The following is a 16,592-nucleotide window of genomic DNA, read 5'->3' as shown; positions in this document are numbered from 1 at the left end:
GCTGACCAACTTGGCCGTGCCATGTCAGACCTTCTTTCCCTGTTCATTGGGTCAGACGAAGCGTCCGTCAGATAAGCCCCTGTGAGCCTCATCGCGTCCTGTACTTGGTCCCTTGATCTTACATCCAGCCACAGGCACTTTTCGCCCGTTACACACGGTATCGTTGGGGAACAAAGGAGTCGCACATGTGTTGCGCCTCGCCTTGACTTATTAGTCTGCACGGAAGCGCCTGTGACAGAATCCCATGTTATTACCTGCTTACTCTAATTACTTGGATACAGCAGCTAATTAGTAGACTTGCCAGCACAAAACACTAAAACCAATGTTATACTTATGTATATACCCGAACAGTAGTATTATTTACCCTTGTAGAGCCTTATATATTTTCGCCTTTATCTTGGTGATCTGAGTCGTGACATTCTTACGCATATACTCTCTCAACGGCCCAGTCAGATTCCCTTTACCACCTTTGTCCATATACTCGCTAACCAAGTCACTCACATGTCCTTTCACCAAGTCGCCCATGTGTTCTTTCAACATGTCGCTCATTTTGTCTCTTATCAAGTCCTCTAATTTGTCCAGGATATTTGGCATTTGCTTCTCAAGCTTGTCGCAAAACTCTTCCAGCTCACCAATATAAACTTCTAGGTTCTCCAAGTCCTCCTTGGCTAGACCTTGTTGATGATCCAAATTATCACAAATATCCTCTACCTTACTATAACGTCCCTTGAGGTCTACATTCTGCCTCCAGAGTTTTTTAACTTTACCTTGTAGTTGCTTGATCTGATATTCTTGCTGTAGCTGCTTGTCTTGTTGTTCTTGCTGTAATTGTTTTATTTGTTGTTCTTACTGTTCAAGCTGACGCATCAAGTTACATAGCAGCATATTACTATCGTTATCCGCATCATCAAATTCAGATCTTGGCTTTACTTGAAGGCCTTGAGCATTTCTTGTCAAAGCTGTCTTAGGTATTGTGGTAAATGAACTGTGTGAAAGTACTCTTTTGGAGCTTGGGTGTAGGAGAACGTCCTCATTCCCATTTTGCTGTACGCGTTTGGAAGTAACCGACATATTATGCGACTGTTCGGTCTCGTTGTACTCCAGTAGTGCACAATTAACAAGGGAGCTTTCGACAAACTTGCCTGCATCTGAGATTGCCCTGGGTTTCTCCTCTCCGTTAATGCATTCACTGTACAGTAGGGGTGGGCCCTGATGACGCGGGATAGTGTTGAAGTCCACTGTTGTGGCACATGAATCGGTCTCTGGCCAAGAGCTACCATCATAAACCCCGGTGGCGAGCACTTTGTCACCTTTGCCATGGTATAACCTCTGCAGATCCACTGCACGTTGATATGAGCGAAGCTCTTCTTGTGTCAACACCGAAGAGCGCTTAACAGCCTCGACGCAAGCTTTGAGCAGCTGCTTTAACAGTTGGTTGGCTGGGAGGTATAGGGAGAACGACGAAGAGGCCATAACCGATGTAACGAAGTCAAAGGTATGCTGAGCCAGGCTGACGAGAGCCCTGTAGTCAGGGGAATCATTCGGTACAATAAGCTGTGCATAAATACCACTGCGTAGCTGGAACCAAAGGCAAGTTAAGTTGCCCTTGTTGCCCTTGTTGCTTAGTCGCTGACGCACGTTGTCTAAGTGTGACGGACTTCTGTTCCTTTTTTTGCATAGCTTAAAGCGTAGCAAATTAAGATGGTTGGGTGTGATTTGAAGGTAGATAAGAGTGTCGTTGTAATTGCCATCTTTGATAGTGACGGCAAGACAGAAACAGACTGTTTCTGGCGACAAATATGCGCTGCTAAATTTGAATATTTGGTTGATGGATTTGTGTTGTTGTCCGTCTTGGTCTTCATGTATGGCAAAGACGTCGACTGGCGGTACTTGGAAGTTCATGCTATATAACGTGTCGCATTCACTTGCAGTCAATCTCCTAGAATTCCACGCATTGAAAGTAGCGGACAGAAACCAAGTAGGTGGGTACTTATTGTGCTTATAGTGTTGTGCTTTTCTGTTATTTGACTTAGTTCTTTATAGGCTGCAGTAGACAAGACGGGTCCTGGCGTGATCTTGATCTTACTCGAGGTGTATTAGGGGCTTTTGTGCGAGTAGTAGAATGACCAGGGTAACGGGCAATAGATCTAAGCCAGACGTTATATGAAGATTATGGCTTAGATGGGTTCCAACGGGATTCTAGTCCTACTCGCGTAAAGAGTCAGGTAAGCAGTTAAGAGCAGTCGAAAGACTAGGACGCCGGAGACAGGTTAGTCAGTTGATGTGAACGCGTGCGTGCAGGACAGGGCGGACAGGAGTGGAAAACGAGACGCTGGCGTAGATGAAATTAGAGAAATGGGCTAAGCGTGGAAGGTAATATAAAGGAGGGAAAGACAGGCAACAACGGGGCTAGCGAGTGGAGATAGGTAGCGATTGGTAATTCGTTATTTTGTCCGTGAAACCGCTACAGACCTTCTTTTTAGGGTGTGTATGATTGGCTAAATCTTGCGTGATGTGACCATTGAGCTCTACAGTAGACGGCTGTAAGACGCTAAGCTGTAAAGCGGTAACCTTGTTAATAGTAATTGAACGTTCATTTTTACACCAATAAAGATCCTTGTTGAGAAGCTCGTTTATATACGGTATTATCAGTCAAAATGCTTAGCGAATTACTGATGCAGCTTTGGGCACAAAATGTGTGGTCAGTGCTAACTGCCGCTGCACAGCCTGAACGAATTGTATTCATTAGTCCTGAGGACCTACAGAAGTTGCCAGGGAGTGACCTTGGCGGCGTGCGATGATACGGTGGAGTTGTTTCAACCACTGCGAAGCAGCAGCAATACGCTTCTCAAGCTTAGCCAGGCCATGAATGGGCTGTCTAAATGTATCTATACACGCTAACAGCAGGGATAAACCGACCAAATCCCGGCTGCTGACCAGCCGCCGTAGTAGTTGCTGCCATCTACTCAAGTATCCTCAGTAATTATTTTCTGTGCCTTTTGAATGTATTCAAGGAAGACAGCTAGTTAACCCAAGCTTTAACTGTGAGCTTTGTTGATGGGATAGGGAAAAGGGTAAGCTGAGTGTTATCTGGGGGTAGACCATGGGCCTGACCAATGCATACAAAGCATCTTCTTAGCCTCTTCGTCTTATTTCTGGCATATCATTAGCATATATAATGTATGGTATGGAAGGGCAGTATCCGTAGACTTAGCAACTATCTAATACTATCTTGGTCCTCTCACCCTTTCGGGCTATTAACTCGCTCTCTTGAAACGTCAGCTCAAGGCACCCTTTAATGACCCTAATCTTCCCGTCTTTTGGGATAATAACCGCACCATCCGGGGTAACCATTGCCAACCTAGTAGACTCAGGATCAAGCTAGTTATGCGGCAGAGGTAGATGCTCTTGAACAGTTCCCTCATCAGATAATGTACACAGCCACCTATTTTGATCGAGGAACACAAGACTATTGGAAGTTCCCCTAGAATTGTGAACTGTGCTAAGGAACTGACCTAGTCGATTAAGCAATGGTCCTTGGTAATGGTACACTGAAAGGGCGTCTGATTGAACCAAGATACAAGAACGTATGTTGTTTATAGCGATGCGAATCAACCTTGACCGACCTGAGTCGTTAAAGCGCGAAATATAGATGAAGATGTGTGAAAGATTAGTTGATAGGTGTACTTTGTTGACACGGAATCTAGTCTCAGTTCAGGGTTCTATATTGAGATTGGTAGATAAGTTTGCTGTAGGTGTTTCTGAACAGCAGAAGTTCGAGGCTGCAATTTGCAGCAGACTGCTCCATTTTAAGACCAGTATTTGTGTTGGACAAAATCCAAATAGGTAATTCTTATCAAAGGGGTGATTGATCTAGTAGCTGGATACGTCTATTTTGGCTTGGATTTTAGGCTTGTGGTCCTCTTTGAAAGCCTAAACGTATAAGCCTTTTTGCAATACTACTAAAAGTGAGCTGTTATTAGGCTTGAATAATAACTGGGTTGTATTGATGTCTTTGAGCTGTAAGGATGTAATCTTAACGAAGGTCCTGTCCTCGATTAAGAAGACACTTAGAACATTTGTTATGTTTGTGATAGCCAAGTAGTTCTCAGAATGTCCCCATGCTATGTTTATGACGGTAATAAAGCTAGGTGATGAGCGAGATGCAATTAGTTGGAGTAAATCGTTCATGGCTTAAATCCTTCCCCGCGCATATGCAGCGCAGAATACGGGATTCTTAGGTCTCATGGAGAGAAGCTTGATATAATCTCGTTGCTCCTGATTTCTGATCTCTATCACGCGTGACTTGTTGTGGAGGGCCAGAGTGGTCCTCTCAGCTACGTTAAGCGTCTGCAGATTCAACTCCATGGGGGTCTAGACGTTGCATCGGCTATAATGAAGCTTATAAACTTTATGACCTTTGGGACAAATAGCAAAGTCAATAGGTATCCCACTACTGGAAGTCCTTGAAGCCAGTAATGTACCTTTGGCTCTTCTAACTTTCAGGTTTCCCTGATTGTCGCTGGTAATAAAGAATGGCCAGTTTAGATATCCTCTTATGTCTATAATGCTGAACTCTGTAAGTTGATAGATGGTCTGGAAATTTGGGTCCTAAGTCCAGACTGAGCCGTTACACCGGAGAAATAAAACAAGACTGTAACTGGACAACCATTGGATCTTGGTTACTGGAGACAGAGTAACATTGTGTGTGATTTCTAAATGCTTAGATCGTTACCGATGCAGGCAACCACGACTTGTCGGAATTTGCCACGATGTGATTGGTAGGTTATGATATGAGACGGCGATTATGGATCCATTGGAGTTGAATGAGACGTATTTGGGCAGCTCTAAAACTGCATCGATTGGGTTCGGTATCGCTACTGAGTCCTATACTGCGACCGCCTTGTCTGTTAACGCTGCTAGAGCTGGTATCGAGAATTCCTATATGTTACCATCTTCAGCGCAGACTAGGATTGCGAGGTCATTGCTGCAAAAGGTTATATCTAGTGGACGAAGTGTCGCTGGGACTGCAAAGACCCACGGCGGGCGGTCACTGTCAACATGCTACACTTTGACAGCTCAGTTTCTGTATGTTGCCAGCATCGTTCCTGATGTGCTGAAGCGCATCATACGAATGCTTTCCTTGTGCTTGATTGTTCTTTGGTGGATAAATCTAAGAGTCAATATTAAAAAGACCTTATCAGTTGAACCTGACGAAACTATGATATATTAAGGACTACATACGACAGCGTCAGGTTCTTGTGAAACCGTGAGGCGTGCAATAATGTCGCCCTAGTGTATGTTTGAGATTCCTTGCACTAAGATAGGGAATGACCGGTGTTTTCGTCTCATCTGAGCCCATAGCAAAGAAGACTAGGGGCAGAATGACGGGATAACGCTGAATAGTATTTTGGGATGTCTCGTGAGCTGACTGCCAAATCTTCCTAGTAATTGTATGAGTTCGATTGCCCAGGATCCTAGGATGTCATCAAGTCCAGACTTCTTTGCTTGCCTAACTAAGCTTGTCCAAAGACGCAACAAAGCGTCTGCTGCGGATGCCATAAGATTTACTTTCTCTAATTCTGAGAGCAGAAAGATCCAAGATGAAATACCAGGCCCTGTCATAAACTCCTTGAGGAGTGACAGGACTTCATTATCAAATGCTTGATTGGCTGGATCCACCAAGTGAAGATGATGGTGCTACGATATAGTCGCATAAACACCCAGACGGCTGAGCCTAGAGGACATGGAGAGACCCTTTGCTTCCGTGTCTGTTCCAAGGATTTCCCAAATACAGGCTACTAAGAGCTTTGTATGAGAACAATGAAAGGGGGAACAGAGATTTGGATTGTCTGATGTTAACAGAAACTGCCGTAACGAACGATGATATAGCCTTACTTTGGAGTATTCGTTAATTGTAACCAAAGGCCCTAAGATCTTCCTAATATCTTGTGGCTTAACGCGTTTCGCCGTGGAGACTGCAATAGCCTGAACAAGTTGCTTGACTTCCAGCGGATCTTTTGCATAGGTGATCTATGTCAGAGCCTGGCGCGCAACAAAACTCTGCTCCAAGGACCACATTGAGGCCTTGTGAGTGATGAGGGCCTTCCACTGGATTGCGAACTCTGCCTGAGCTGCATCTACAGCTATGCCTAGTGAAAAGCTCTCACACTAACGAAAGAAATAGTTGACAAGCAAGCAAGCCCCTAAGAAATTTCCATCTGCTGTTTTGATAATGTGAGGTGTATGAGGATTTGAGTGGCCAATATTGGCTTCAACAAATTTTCTAACTGCATTTTGTTTCTCTGCGACTGTTTCCATGTTGACTTAAGTAGTTTTGTCGTTGAGTAGTTGTGCTAGCGCTTGAGTGCGACGGCTCAATATGATCACCTTGATTGGCGTTCTAGACAGAGCTTCATTGGCGAGGCCACTGATCAATGCTTCTGGATCGTTGTAGATATTTAATCTATCTATGATCCAGTAAACTGGTCGCTTAAAGACATCATCAAGATTCTCAATTGCGGCCACAAGCAGTCTTTTCCACACAAAGTGACTAGGGTAATCGTCCAGCGTTTCTGCTGCACGAGCAAGGCTTGCGACGTGATCCTGGAATTGCCGCGAGTTGTCGACCAATTGAAAGGCAAGCGATTTGAAGAGTGAGATGACTGATCTTCTATTCGGGTCATTGTCTTGAAAGGAGAAGTGAAGGTATGTTTTGCTAAAGGATTTCATCCAGTGACTGATAAAAGAAGCTAAGACTGATTTGCCTGAGCCTACGAGGCCATGAAACCATAGTATTCTTGGCTTAACTGACAAGTCATTGATTAAGGCCTGAAATTCGGTGTTCAAGAGAACCTAATTGTAAGTCCCGGGTCTGATAATGTTGTTAGGCGATACTGAAAACGCATCAGGGGCACTTTTGGCCCCAAGGTACTTCTTGATAAGGTCGGATTTTTGCCTTGAACTTAGCCGCTAAGCGTCGTTTGTCTAGGGCCTGTGCTGACGGATACTTCTCTGGATTCTCTGGATCAATTTCCTTGGCGTAGGGTCTGAAATGTTCGGAAATCGAGCAATATTACGATGGTTGATGAATATTGGTACCAGGACTTGGTTCGGCAGATCTGGTGTTATCGATGACTATTTGTCTACTACTATCTTATTTCTCTTAGTAACTTCTTAAAGAGGTATGATTGGCAAGACTGAAAACTTACCTGGGCACCTAACCCGAAAAGATCCATCTTCTCTAACTTATAGAAGGTTATGATCTTGAGTCTCTCTGAGAATGGTTTGAAGTTATTGTGAATTTCTTCGAACTCTGGGGAGTCTTTTCTTAACGGGGTGACGTGCAGTACAGCTGTCACGCCAAATTTTTTCAAGCAGCTAATCATCTTGTTGGTAATTGTGGCGCCTTTGTGAGGAGTTCCTAAGAAAAACACTACACAGGCTAAACTGATAATATCCTGATACTCTTGATTGTTTGCCCTAAGAACACAGGCCTACTAATTGTTAGTTTAAATATAGGCAGATAAAGAGCAAACTCACCTTCTTTACAACAATGCCTCCAAGAGAATGTGCAATGAAGATAATAGGTAACTACTACAATGGTTAACCATGTGGAACTTTTGGGTGAGGTATTAGCATCATACTACCTTGTTTACTTCATTCTTAAGATGGTTTAGGAAATCTTCAGCAAAATCATTGATATCTGCTACTGACTTCGTTATAGGTCGCTTTAGACTGTTAGCAGGATAACTATGGGTCTAAACTCTGGCCATCTAAAGTGGATCCAGATTGCACATTTCTCTAGGCCAGAAGCAATGCGGGTCGTCTGGCCACGTCCAAGTGTTTTGGCTGGTGCCTCTAAGCCCATAGACAAGTACAATTTCGGCGCATGGTTGACCGTTTTCAGGCTTGTATACTCGAAAGAAACTATGCGGATTTTTAATCTCCCTGACTTTGCGTGAAGCTCTGGCTTGCGCTGCTAGGCGCTTGATTTTGTTGGTAAACATTGTATTTATAATTGAAGTATATATAGTATAGGAGATTCGGAATTAAAAATGAGTTATTGATGCTGTCTTTATTCTACCCCCTCTTTGCTGCGCCGCAATTTAGGTGCTGTAAATGCAAACCGAATGTGACGATATTCACTCTGGCTAATCATATGGTTCATAATGGAGATAGGATGATGATAAAAACCTCGCATTTTTAACTCTTGCTTGGCGACGACTGGAAAGTATGCTGACGAGACTTATGTAATAAACTGCTTGTTGATATGCTGATTGATTTTGGAAAAGTATTGCTTGATGATAGGGTTCTTTTAGGTATGTAGGAGTCCTAAATGTGGTAAACAAATAGCTAATGATCGACGTCAAGTGTTACCGCCAGATTCGAAAATCGTCAACGCTTGCCTCCTATGAACAGGATGGATATTGATAATATGTGTTGGCGTGTCCGTTGTAGAGGATATGCGTTATTATATCGTGAAGGTGCAACATCTAACTTCTCCCCACACCTGTCTGGTCTGACCCTCTGTAGCAAGCCTCGTCAACCACAGGGAGTAAAGCTCTTGCCGGGCAGCACGTGGCATTGACCTTGTTGCATCAGCTAGACAGCGCTATGGTACAACGACCAGGAGAAAGAACGACCAGGAGAGAGAACAACCAGGAGAGAGAACGACCAGGAGAGAGAACGACCAGGAGAGAGAACGACCAGGAGAGAGAACGACCAGGAGAGAGAACGACCAGGAGAGAGAACAACTAGGAGAGAGAAAGACTAATCGGCATGAAAGAGAGAAGGGAAGCGGATAGTGCCCTTATACCCGATTTCCTTGGCTTTCTTGTTATCAATGATGTTAACATAATCAAGCGATTACCGCACCTAGTAGAACTGTGTAGGCGGATTGCGGCAATCTACTGAGACAGTGTCTCACTAGTCCTTGGTCAGTTTGGCTTCATGAGACTTACCTATTACGGCATGTTCCCATAGCCAGTCACTAATTGGAGTTCCAACTGGTGTGACCTTTTTGAAGGCATGCTATGCCACCTTAGCAAATTTGACTCAGATTTGTATGGGGCATGGTTGACTGCTTAACTGGGCTTTCAACACCTTGTTGACCAGATGGTGCAGAAGATTCTTATTCTACTTTAATCATATGGTCGATACCTGAAGCCGTGTCTTATGCACAGAAATCTGTCTTATAGAAACATTACGGTCAACACAAAGACTTATAATCCAACAATCCTCGACCTGGCAGTACTGTTTGCTTACAACGAGTTTGAGTTGGGTATGTGGCGCCTGAAATCTGGAACACTCAGTTGGGATTTTTTCAGACACTACCAGCTAAACTTCCCGCCTTTGGAACCCGCCAAGCAATAGGATGATCGAATTTGCCTGTACAGTATATACTGTAATCTCATACAAGTCTTGGGAAACCTAGAATCTGTTAATATCTAAGAACAGTGAGTTTGGGTTGATCCTGCGTAACTGTCTAGTCATTAATATACGCTACAGGATACTGAGTGATGTCGAATATCTTAATCAAAAGTATGTAAAAGTAGTAGAGTGTGTGCTGGAATAGGAAGGGGAGGGCTGGACCAAATACGTTTACAGATACAAATACACGCACTACGTTATCGTAACACGCTTCTGTCTCAGCCGCCTTCCTTATAGGAAACAAGAGCATATTGTGTATTTTACTTGACGCTCATTTTCTGTTATTAGCCTTAGGCCTAAAAACACAAGTATATAGCTATTAGCCAGAAAAAATATAATATTAAGACATTTGAAAGGCGTATTAAAACACAAGGGGTGCATTAGCTTGCAACAGTCGCCTCTATTAATACAGTTGGACCATGTTAGGAACTCTCTATTCTAATAGGCTAAAGAACAAAGGCAGTTAAGAAGATAGGCGTTTAGTTGCCTTTGGTACTTTGTGACATGCGTGTGCTAATCATATAGGAGAAGAGCTGGGTGATAATGGCGGTAGTAAGTATATTTGATGTAAACGTGAAACTGTTACCGTCTTTGTTAATCACGTTGCGTTCCGGCTGGATCTCGGACGCCAGGCCTGTGATAACCTTGTTACGCCTTAGCTTATGTGGCGCCTTGGACTTGATTGCTATGGCAGGAATATTTCGACCGTTAGAGGTGCGATGTATGCAGAACTGGTCCATCTGATTGCCCTTCCCCTGCGCCCTATGCTGGGACTTGTAGTTTGGCGGCGTTTGGCCTTTATTGTCCTTCTTGATGAAAATTTGATGTATGTGTTTGGATAAGCTGTCGTTAGTCTTGCTGAGGTTTGTATGGCTCTTGAACGTCATAGTTCCCAGTAAGCCAAGATCGGTTCGTATTTGTAGGTTATTGTACGCCTTGTCGACGAGTTTCCGCACCAGGTTTTCGACAGTATCGCGTTCGTAATTCCGGAGCCTAATTTCGCTGCTGATCAGGCTGACCAGGGACATCATATAGTCTAGATGGGAGGAGGGGTTGGGAAGAGAATTGTGGGTCCAAGAGATGGCTCAGACCTTATCTTGTGCTGTTGCGAAGTCATCCCACAGGATAATACGTTAAGGAAATATTTGACTGGTCAGGTTGGTTGTGTTGGTCGTGTTGCCTGACGTAGTTAGGGGGTAGTTGGTAATGACCTGAATGGCGAGACTGAGCGAGTGGCAGGCCTTGAGATAAGCCTAAGGTGTTTGTGATCGTAAAAGTTCCTCAGCTTCCTTGCGTCGGTGTTGTTCTTCTCGCAGCTGCTGACGTAGTTTGGCAAGTTCACCCTCTATTGTGGTGAGATTGAAAGGAGATGAAGATATAACAAGGTTAACGGTTCGACTATCATTGGAGACAGGATGAATAATTAGTGGGTAGGTGGTGGTATGGAGACCTGACTACTAAGTGATTAGCTAATAGGTAACAAAGTAGCAGACTTAGCAACAAAGGAAGCCGCTGACTTTAGCCCTAACCCGGGCGCTCAGGCCGTATCATTGCCGGAGCGGACCCTTATAGCGACCACAAAAACCATTCTTCGCCGGAGAATGAAAGACAAGTGGTAAATGGCGTGGGAGAGTTCTAAGCATAGTAGGGACCTTTATAAGCTTAGGATGCAGCTGGGAAAGTTGACACTTGACATGTATATAGGGATACTTATATATACGTAGTAAAGACAAGTGATTTAGTAGTTGATAGAAGTAGAGGAGGGCCACAGAAGACCTAGCAAGTATATAGATATAGAACACCTAGAGAGACTGTCAGTAGAGAAAGAAGTAACCGTGTTATTATTCGCTTGTGTGTTAACTTGGGGTTTGGTCTATTGACTGAATATTGTGCCTTTTGGCCTGCTAGCTTAACGGTAGTAAACCTAAGCATTATTGTTTTGTCCTAAACTGTGTTTACATAAAGGGATAATAGTTCTGTCTGGAACGACTTGTTTGTAGTAAAATAACTCCTGTTAGAACTAGTAGCTCTTTGAATATGGTTAGAATACTAGCATTTATAGCTGCACTCTGCGTAGCTGCCATGAGGGCGACTGGGACAGTCTATGAATAAATCAATCAGTCGAGAAAGCATATTGGTATAAGAAAGTCCTACTAAGAACGCATATGCGATAGCGTACATATACAAGGAAGCAGACTAGTACAAGAAAGCAGACTAGTATAAGAAAGTTGTAAGAAAGCATGTGCGATATAGCGTACCTGTATAAGAAAGCAGACTAGTACGGGAAAGCAGACCAGTAAGAGAAAGCATACTAATATGAGAAAGCCCTAAGAAAGCATTTGTGATAGCGTACCTGTATAAGGAAGCGTACCTGTATAAGGAAGCGTACCTGTATAAGGAAGCGTACCTGTATAAGGAAGCATACCTATATAAGGAAGCAGACCAGTACAGGAAAGCAGACCAGTATAAGACGCGTACTTTTAAGGCAAGTAAACTTGCAAAGTTATACTAGTACATGATGGCAGACTATAAATAGTTAACTGCTGAACTACTTTTAGCCTGCTTTGTTCTATTTTTGAAGAGTATGGGGCTGAGGTACTACGTACACCACACACCACACACCACACTTCTTAGCTTGTTGGCAACAACTATTTCAACGTTTATAGCAACAAGGTGCTAATGTAAACGCAAGCGGACTAGCCTAGCGAGCGAGTTTCGGAAGCGGCAGAGGAAAGATCGTGAGACGTAAGTGTCTCACGAGTCTGACGACACAATGAATGCTTAAGAGTAGCTACGCATCAAGCATTTACAAGCAGCGGAGCTACACTTTCTTCGCATCCAGGTCTTTGAAATCTGCTATCCTTTCAAGCTTCCATCTATGACCTGATTAGCTGGGGGCGAATGCTGTACCTGCAGCACAACACTCGTCGTGCTCTTATAAATACCGTAACCGGCCAAATTGCTCATCCAGAGAATAAATATATCTTAGAAAGTCGCGTGCTATATAAACCTCATCCACGCCTTCAGCGTTTTATACCCAGTCTTCTCCAATATTGTGACAGTTTTTCCGGGGGCGCTGGGCAGGGCGGCCTGGGCCTTCTCGATTATCCTCCCGTCGTTGACAGAGGCAACTAAAACTATACCGCCTGCCACAAAATCTATATTAAGCGCATTGAATGCCATTGATCTATTTCCGAAGGAAATTCCTTCCTCTTGTCAATTGGCTCGTCGCGTGTGCAGTTCCGTCCGCCTTCTGAGATAACACAAACCGCTGGACCAATCACTTTGCCCTTGTGGACCGGCATCCTTTCGTCCAACACATTGCTCTCGTGCTGAAGGGACGGCTCTCCAACGTACTTCACGGCGAGCATCGTGGTTAGCCGGAAATCCCATCCCATTCCCCTCCAAGAGGCCCTTTGCCCATCACGCCTCCATTCTGGGGCCCAGAGTGGTATCATAACGTCGTCAACTTCCGTAGTCTTAGGGCCAATGCCGTATACCCGACATGGATTGATCTTCGCGCATGGTTCAAGTGGCTCCAGCCGGAACAGGCAGAATTCCTGTAAAAGAGAATCCAAGTACTGAAGGGAGCGAAGTGAATCTGCGTCTGTCGAATCTGAAATGCCTGGACAGATCTTGATTATGTACTCATTGAAAGATGCATTATCGATTTCTCGGTCCCGACTGGAATGGCGGAACTCTTTGATTTTCGCTAGCAAAGAAGAGAGGGCAAAAATATGCTGTGTGCAATTAAAAGTGAAGGGGAAGAGCTTATCCAATACTTCTATTATACGCTTAGCTCTGCGGTTATCATTGAGTAAAAATGAGTGATATTTCTTTGCGTAGTTGACTTGGCAACCTCGTTGCCTGCCGATTGAGGGATGCCAATGGACCCGTAGGACGCTGCGGTTAAATGTGAAAGTCGAATTTTCCCGCCATTTAGATGAGGTAGGATACCGCTCATGGGTATCTGGGTTTCTTATGTCAGAAAAGAATGGTAGGGTCCGCCTTTAAGACTTTGACCAGTCAGGGACCCATGACGGATAGGAGGTATCTTCTGGATAGGAGACGGGACCGAATTCAAATAAATGGATTAGTAATTAGAAGTTGGTGGCGCTGTCATTAAGACCAAAGGCCAATGAAGCAACCTGTCTATACAATTCCGTCCAGTGGGCAGTGTAGTCGAGATGAAATCGATTGCCATCCGGTACAAGGCCTAAAAGGGCAGCGATACGGTCTTTAGGGTCACGACACTCGGCTTCATGGAAGTACCACAGTAGCTCCAGTATCCCGCGCTTGGTGGTGGTCTTGCGCAGGTTTGTCGCCATGTTGATCGGGTAAGAAGCCACGTCCAAGCTGAGGAAACGCGTGGCGGCCCAGGAGATGGATAGTAGAGGGATGGAATGCCACCCACAGTGAACGGTTGCCTCGCGGGCGAGGATTGCCTCCTGGACGACCCATCGACGGGAGAACCAAGAGCGCAAAAAGAAGTTGTGTAGGGACCTACATCCAACCAATGCGTCGTCACGACCGAAGACTTTTTTCAAGTGAAAGACAACGCGTCCAGCCATGCGCCCCTGCGGTTGAATTTCAGGGAGCTGACTGAGTATCCGTAAAAGTGTGAAGACCTTCGCAGTCATGCGGTCCTCCGCACTCAACCAAATGCAGACGTCTTTTGCCTCTCCATATATTCGTCCCATCAGAGGGATTTGCTGGGCTTTCTCCAATTCGTTTGTCTGATCGAGGCATATGGCGTCAATCCAAAAATAACAGGATTTAGCCCGCGAGCGAAAACGCCGCAAGAGGGCGTCGACGTTGGAGGTAATCCTCACGTACGAGACGTCATCATCGCACCTGATTTCCAAGGTCCGCGAGGGGTTTTGCTCGCACCATGTGTATGAAACAGCAGAGTATTCTTCTCTCTGTGCCGAACACCGGCCTTGGAAAATCGTGCAACTCAACGGTTCTCCTTCATCCACCACCGGATCTAAAGCAATGAGTCGCAGTGTATCTTCCGTCCCCAAAGGTTCGTAGTAGTATTGATTAAAGACCGGCATGGCCTCGTTCTTTTGTGGAACCAAATTCTTAGATGGGATTTCTTCTGTCGAAGGGCGGCGGAAAAGGAATGCTAGCGAGCGAGTATGGAGATATCGACGCCGTCGCGGGTACGGTTGGGTTTCATGTATATTGTTTGTTCATCGCTCTGTTGACAGTTCACCTGGGAAGCGGGGTGCCGATGGTGATTAGATTAGGCTCTTACCAATTAAGGCCGTTAGCGGAAACGCCCTTCCTACATGCATGGTTGCTGCAGGCTGAGCACTCTACGGCATGTGATTGGCGAAGAAGTTCGTGGCCACGCCTCGAAAGATAGGACTGGAGTGCTTTGGCTGCTTGGCTGATTGATTGGTGGAAAGCATGCTGATAAGGTCTCTTGAATGAAGCGCGAGAACCAATTGGGCATCTCATGATGTAGGCTTGTGGCGGTGCAGCGACGGCCTGTTGGTGCAGGGCATGGCGATGTCGTTACTGACGCATTTGGGCAATGTTGGCGGTGCAAAGTGGAAAAAGATGACGAGTCCCTGCTACTCACAAATGGGTAGGAGCGGGGTTGGTATTCGATGGATTACCTTGTCATCCGGCTCCCAAGACTGATATTAGGCTCCCTGATGGCTTCCGGACAGCCTCTGTATGTGTACTTTCATGCGGCTATGGGGCTGCGGCTGATAAGGGCTGGTAAGGGCTGGTTTTTCAATGGGCGTCTCTGGTTCTGGTTTATTTGAGGCCTATTTTCTGAACGGTGTATATGGAGCATACTGTAAGGCTCTTGATGTAATCAGCTTGTTGTCAAATTTTTGCGTTTGTAGAGCCGTGATTAGGGAACGCTGTGCGGCATCCAGTTGCGGCGCCATGATGATAGCTGACACCACGGCGCCGTTTCTGATTGAGAAGAAGCAGGACCGATGGGAGCCTGGCCTGGGTAGAAGAGTTGGGAGGCCAGCGATCGTTGGTCGGGCCAGGTTTATACTACCTATAAGCCGTTTCTGGCTGTATTTATTATTTACTCTTTCTAACTCTGGCTCTGGTTATTTTAAATACTTACACCTGTCCACGCAAGATCTATGTATTACAGTATGATGTTATTGTAAGGAGATGCTAAAGGGCCTAGTTTTCAGAATGACATTGTTTGTTTGTTTGTTTGTTACCTAAAGGCCCACTTACACTTCCAACCCAGCTATGACTTACAGAACAAAGGGGCAGCGATTAAGTACAGAAACGTCTACAGCGTGGCCAGTTAAATCTACGATATACTACACATGGCCTTTATGAGCTGCTACTCTTGACAAGTTCCTGCAGCGCGCTGCATCCTCCATAAGATCTCTTCTCTAGCTCCATTGGGTTGCCGGAATGGTATGCATCAACATGATGGGTCTGGGCTGGGACCTTGCGGCTGTCTACTTTCGAGGATCCATTGTCACCGCGATGTTGGGCGTCATTTTCCTTAGCAGCAGTCCCCCTTGGTCTGTGAGTTATAGAAGAGGGGCAGTTGGTCTGGGCATGGTTTCGCTGGCTGACAAAGTCTAGGGGAGTTCTCGTCACAGGAACAGGGTACGTTCTTTCCTTTGAGGTACTATTATTAGCCTTGAGCAGTTACTCCGCAATTGTACTCACCATCTCCGTCTTGGTCTTAGGCCACGATGACTTATTCAAGGAAGTGTACTCATAGTGTTTATGCATCCGACAGACTTGAATGTATACGTCTACACCATATCGCTGCCTGATTTAGTCACATTACAACAACAAGTTCTTTGTTACCTTATCAAAATTTTCGTTAGTCCTGTCTCGCTTCTTCAGCAGGCACTAATTCAGAAGCGCTATTCTTTAACCATCAAAGCCTATACTATAATATAATTATTAGGATAAGTATAATATTATTTAGTAGTTTATACTTATATATCTTAGATATACTAAAATAGGAAATAGTATAGTAACCTTAGTATTATAGTTATGCTAGGCCTAAAAATAGCTATAGTATAGCCTGTTTATGTTTATTGCTAAATTACGTTATGGTAGTCGTCATTTTTGACTACTCTGTGGTCAGAGCTAGAAGCCAAAGAGGACTAAAAACGGCCTTGATCAATTTTGAGGTCTACGCTCCTCAC

General features: G+C 44.8%; 2 protein-coding genes across 2 annotated transcripts; both read right to left on the bottom strand.

Moving 5' to 3' along the window:
* Positions 1-9,911: 9,911 nt before the first annotated feature.
* On the bottom strand, positions 9,912-10,460 carry ColSpa_11971 (uncharacterized protein; the record flags this gene model as incomplete). Its single annotated transcript, XM_049278183.1, has 1 exon — positions 9,912-10,460. The coding sequence occupies one exon, from the start codon at positions 10,458-10,460 to the stop codon at positions 9,912-9,914; it is 549 nt and encodes a 182-aa protein (XP_049134140.1).
* A 3,072-nt stretch (positions 10,461-13,532) lies between these two features.
* ColSpa_11970 (uncharacterized protein) lies at positions 13,533-13,760 on the bottom strand (the record flags this gene model as incomplete). Its single annotated transcript, XM_049278182.1, has 1 exon — positions 13,533-13,760. One exon carries the CDS (start codon positions 13,758-13,760, stop codon positions 13,533-13,535), a length of 228 nt encoding a protein of 75 aa, XP_049134139.1.
* Between the last annotated feature and the right edge of the window lie 2,832 nt (positions 13,761-16,592).

The sequence above is a fragment of the Colletotrichum spaethianum genome (genome assembly GCF_022836535.1).
Source record: "Colletotrichum spaethianum MAFF 239500 DNA, contig54, whole genome shotgun sequence".
Taxonomy (NCBI): Eukaryota; Fungi; Ascomycota; class Sordariomycetes; order Glomerellales; family Glomerellaceae; genus Colletotrichum; species Colletotrichum spaethianum.
The sequence above is the reverse complement of the archived record's forward strand: the minus strand, read 5'-3'. Positions and strand labels throughout refer to the sequence as shown.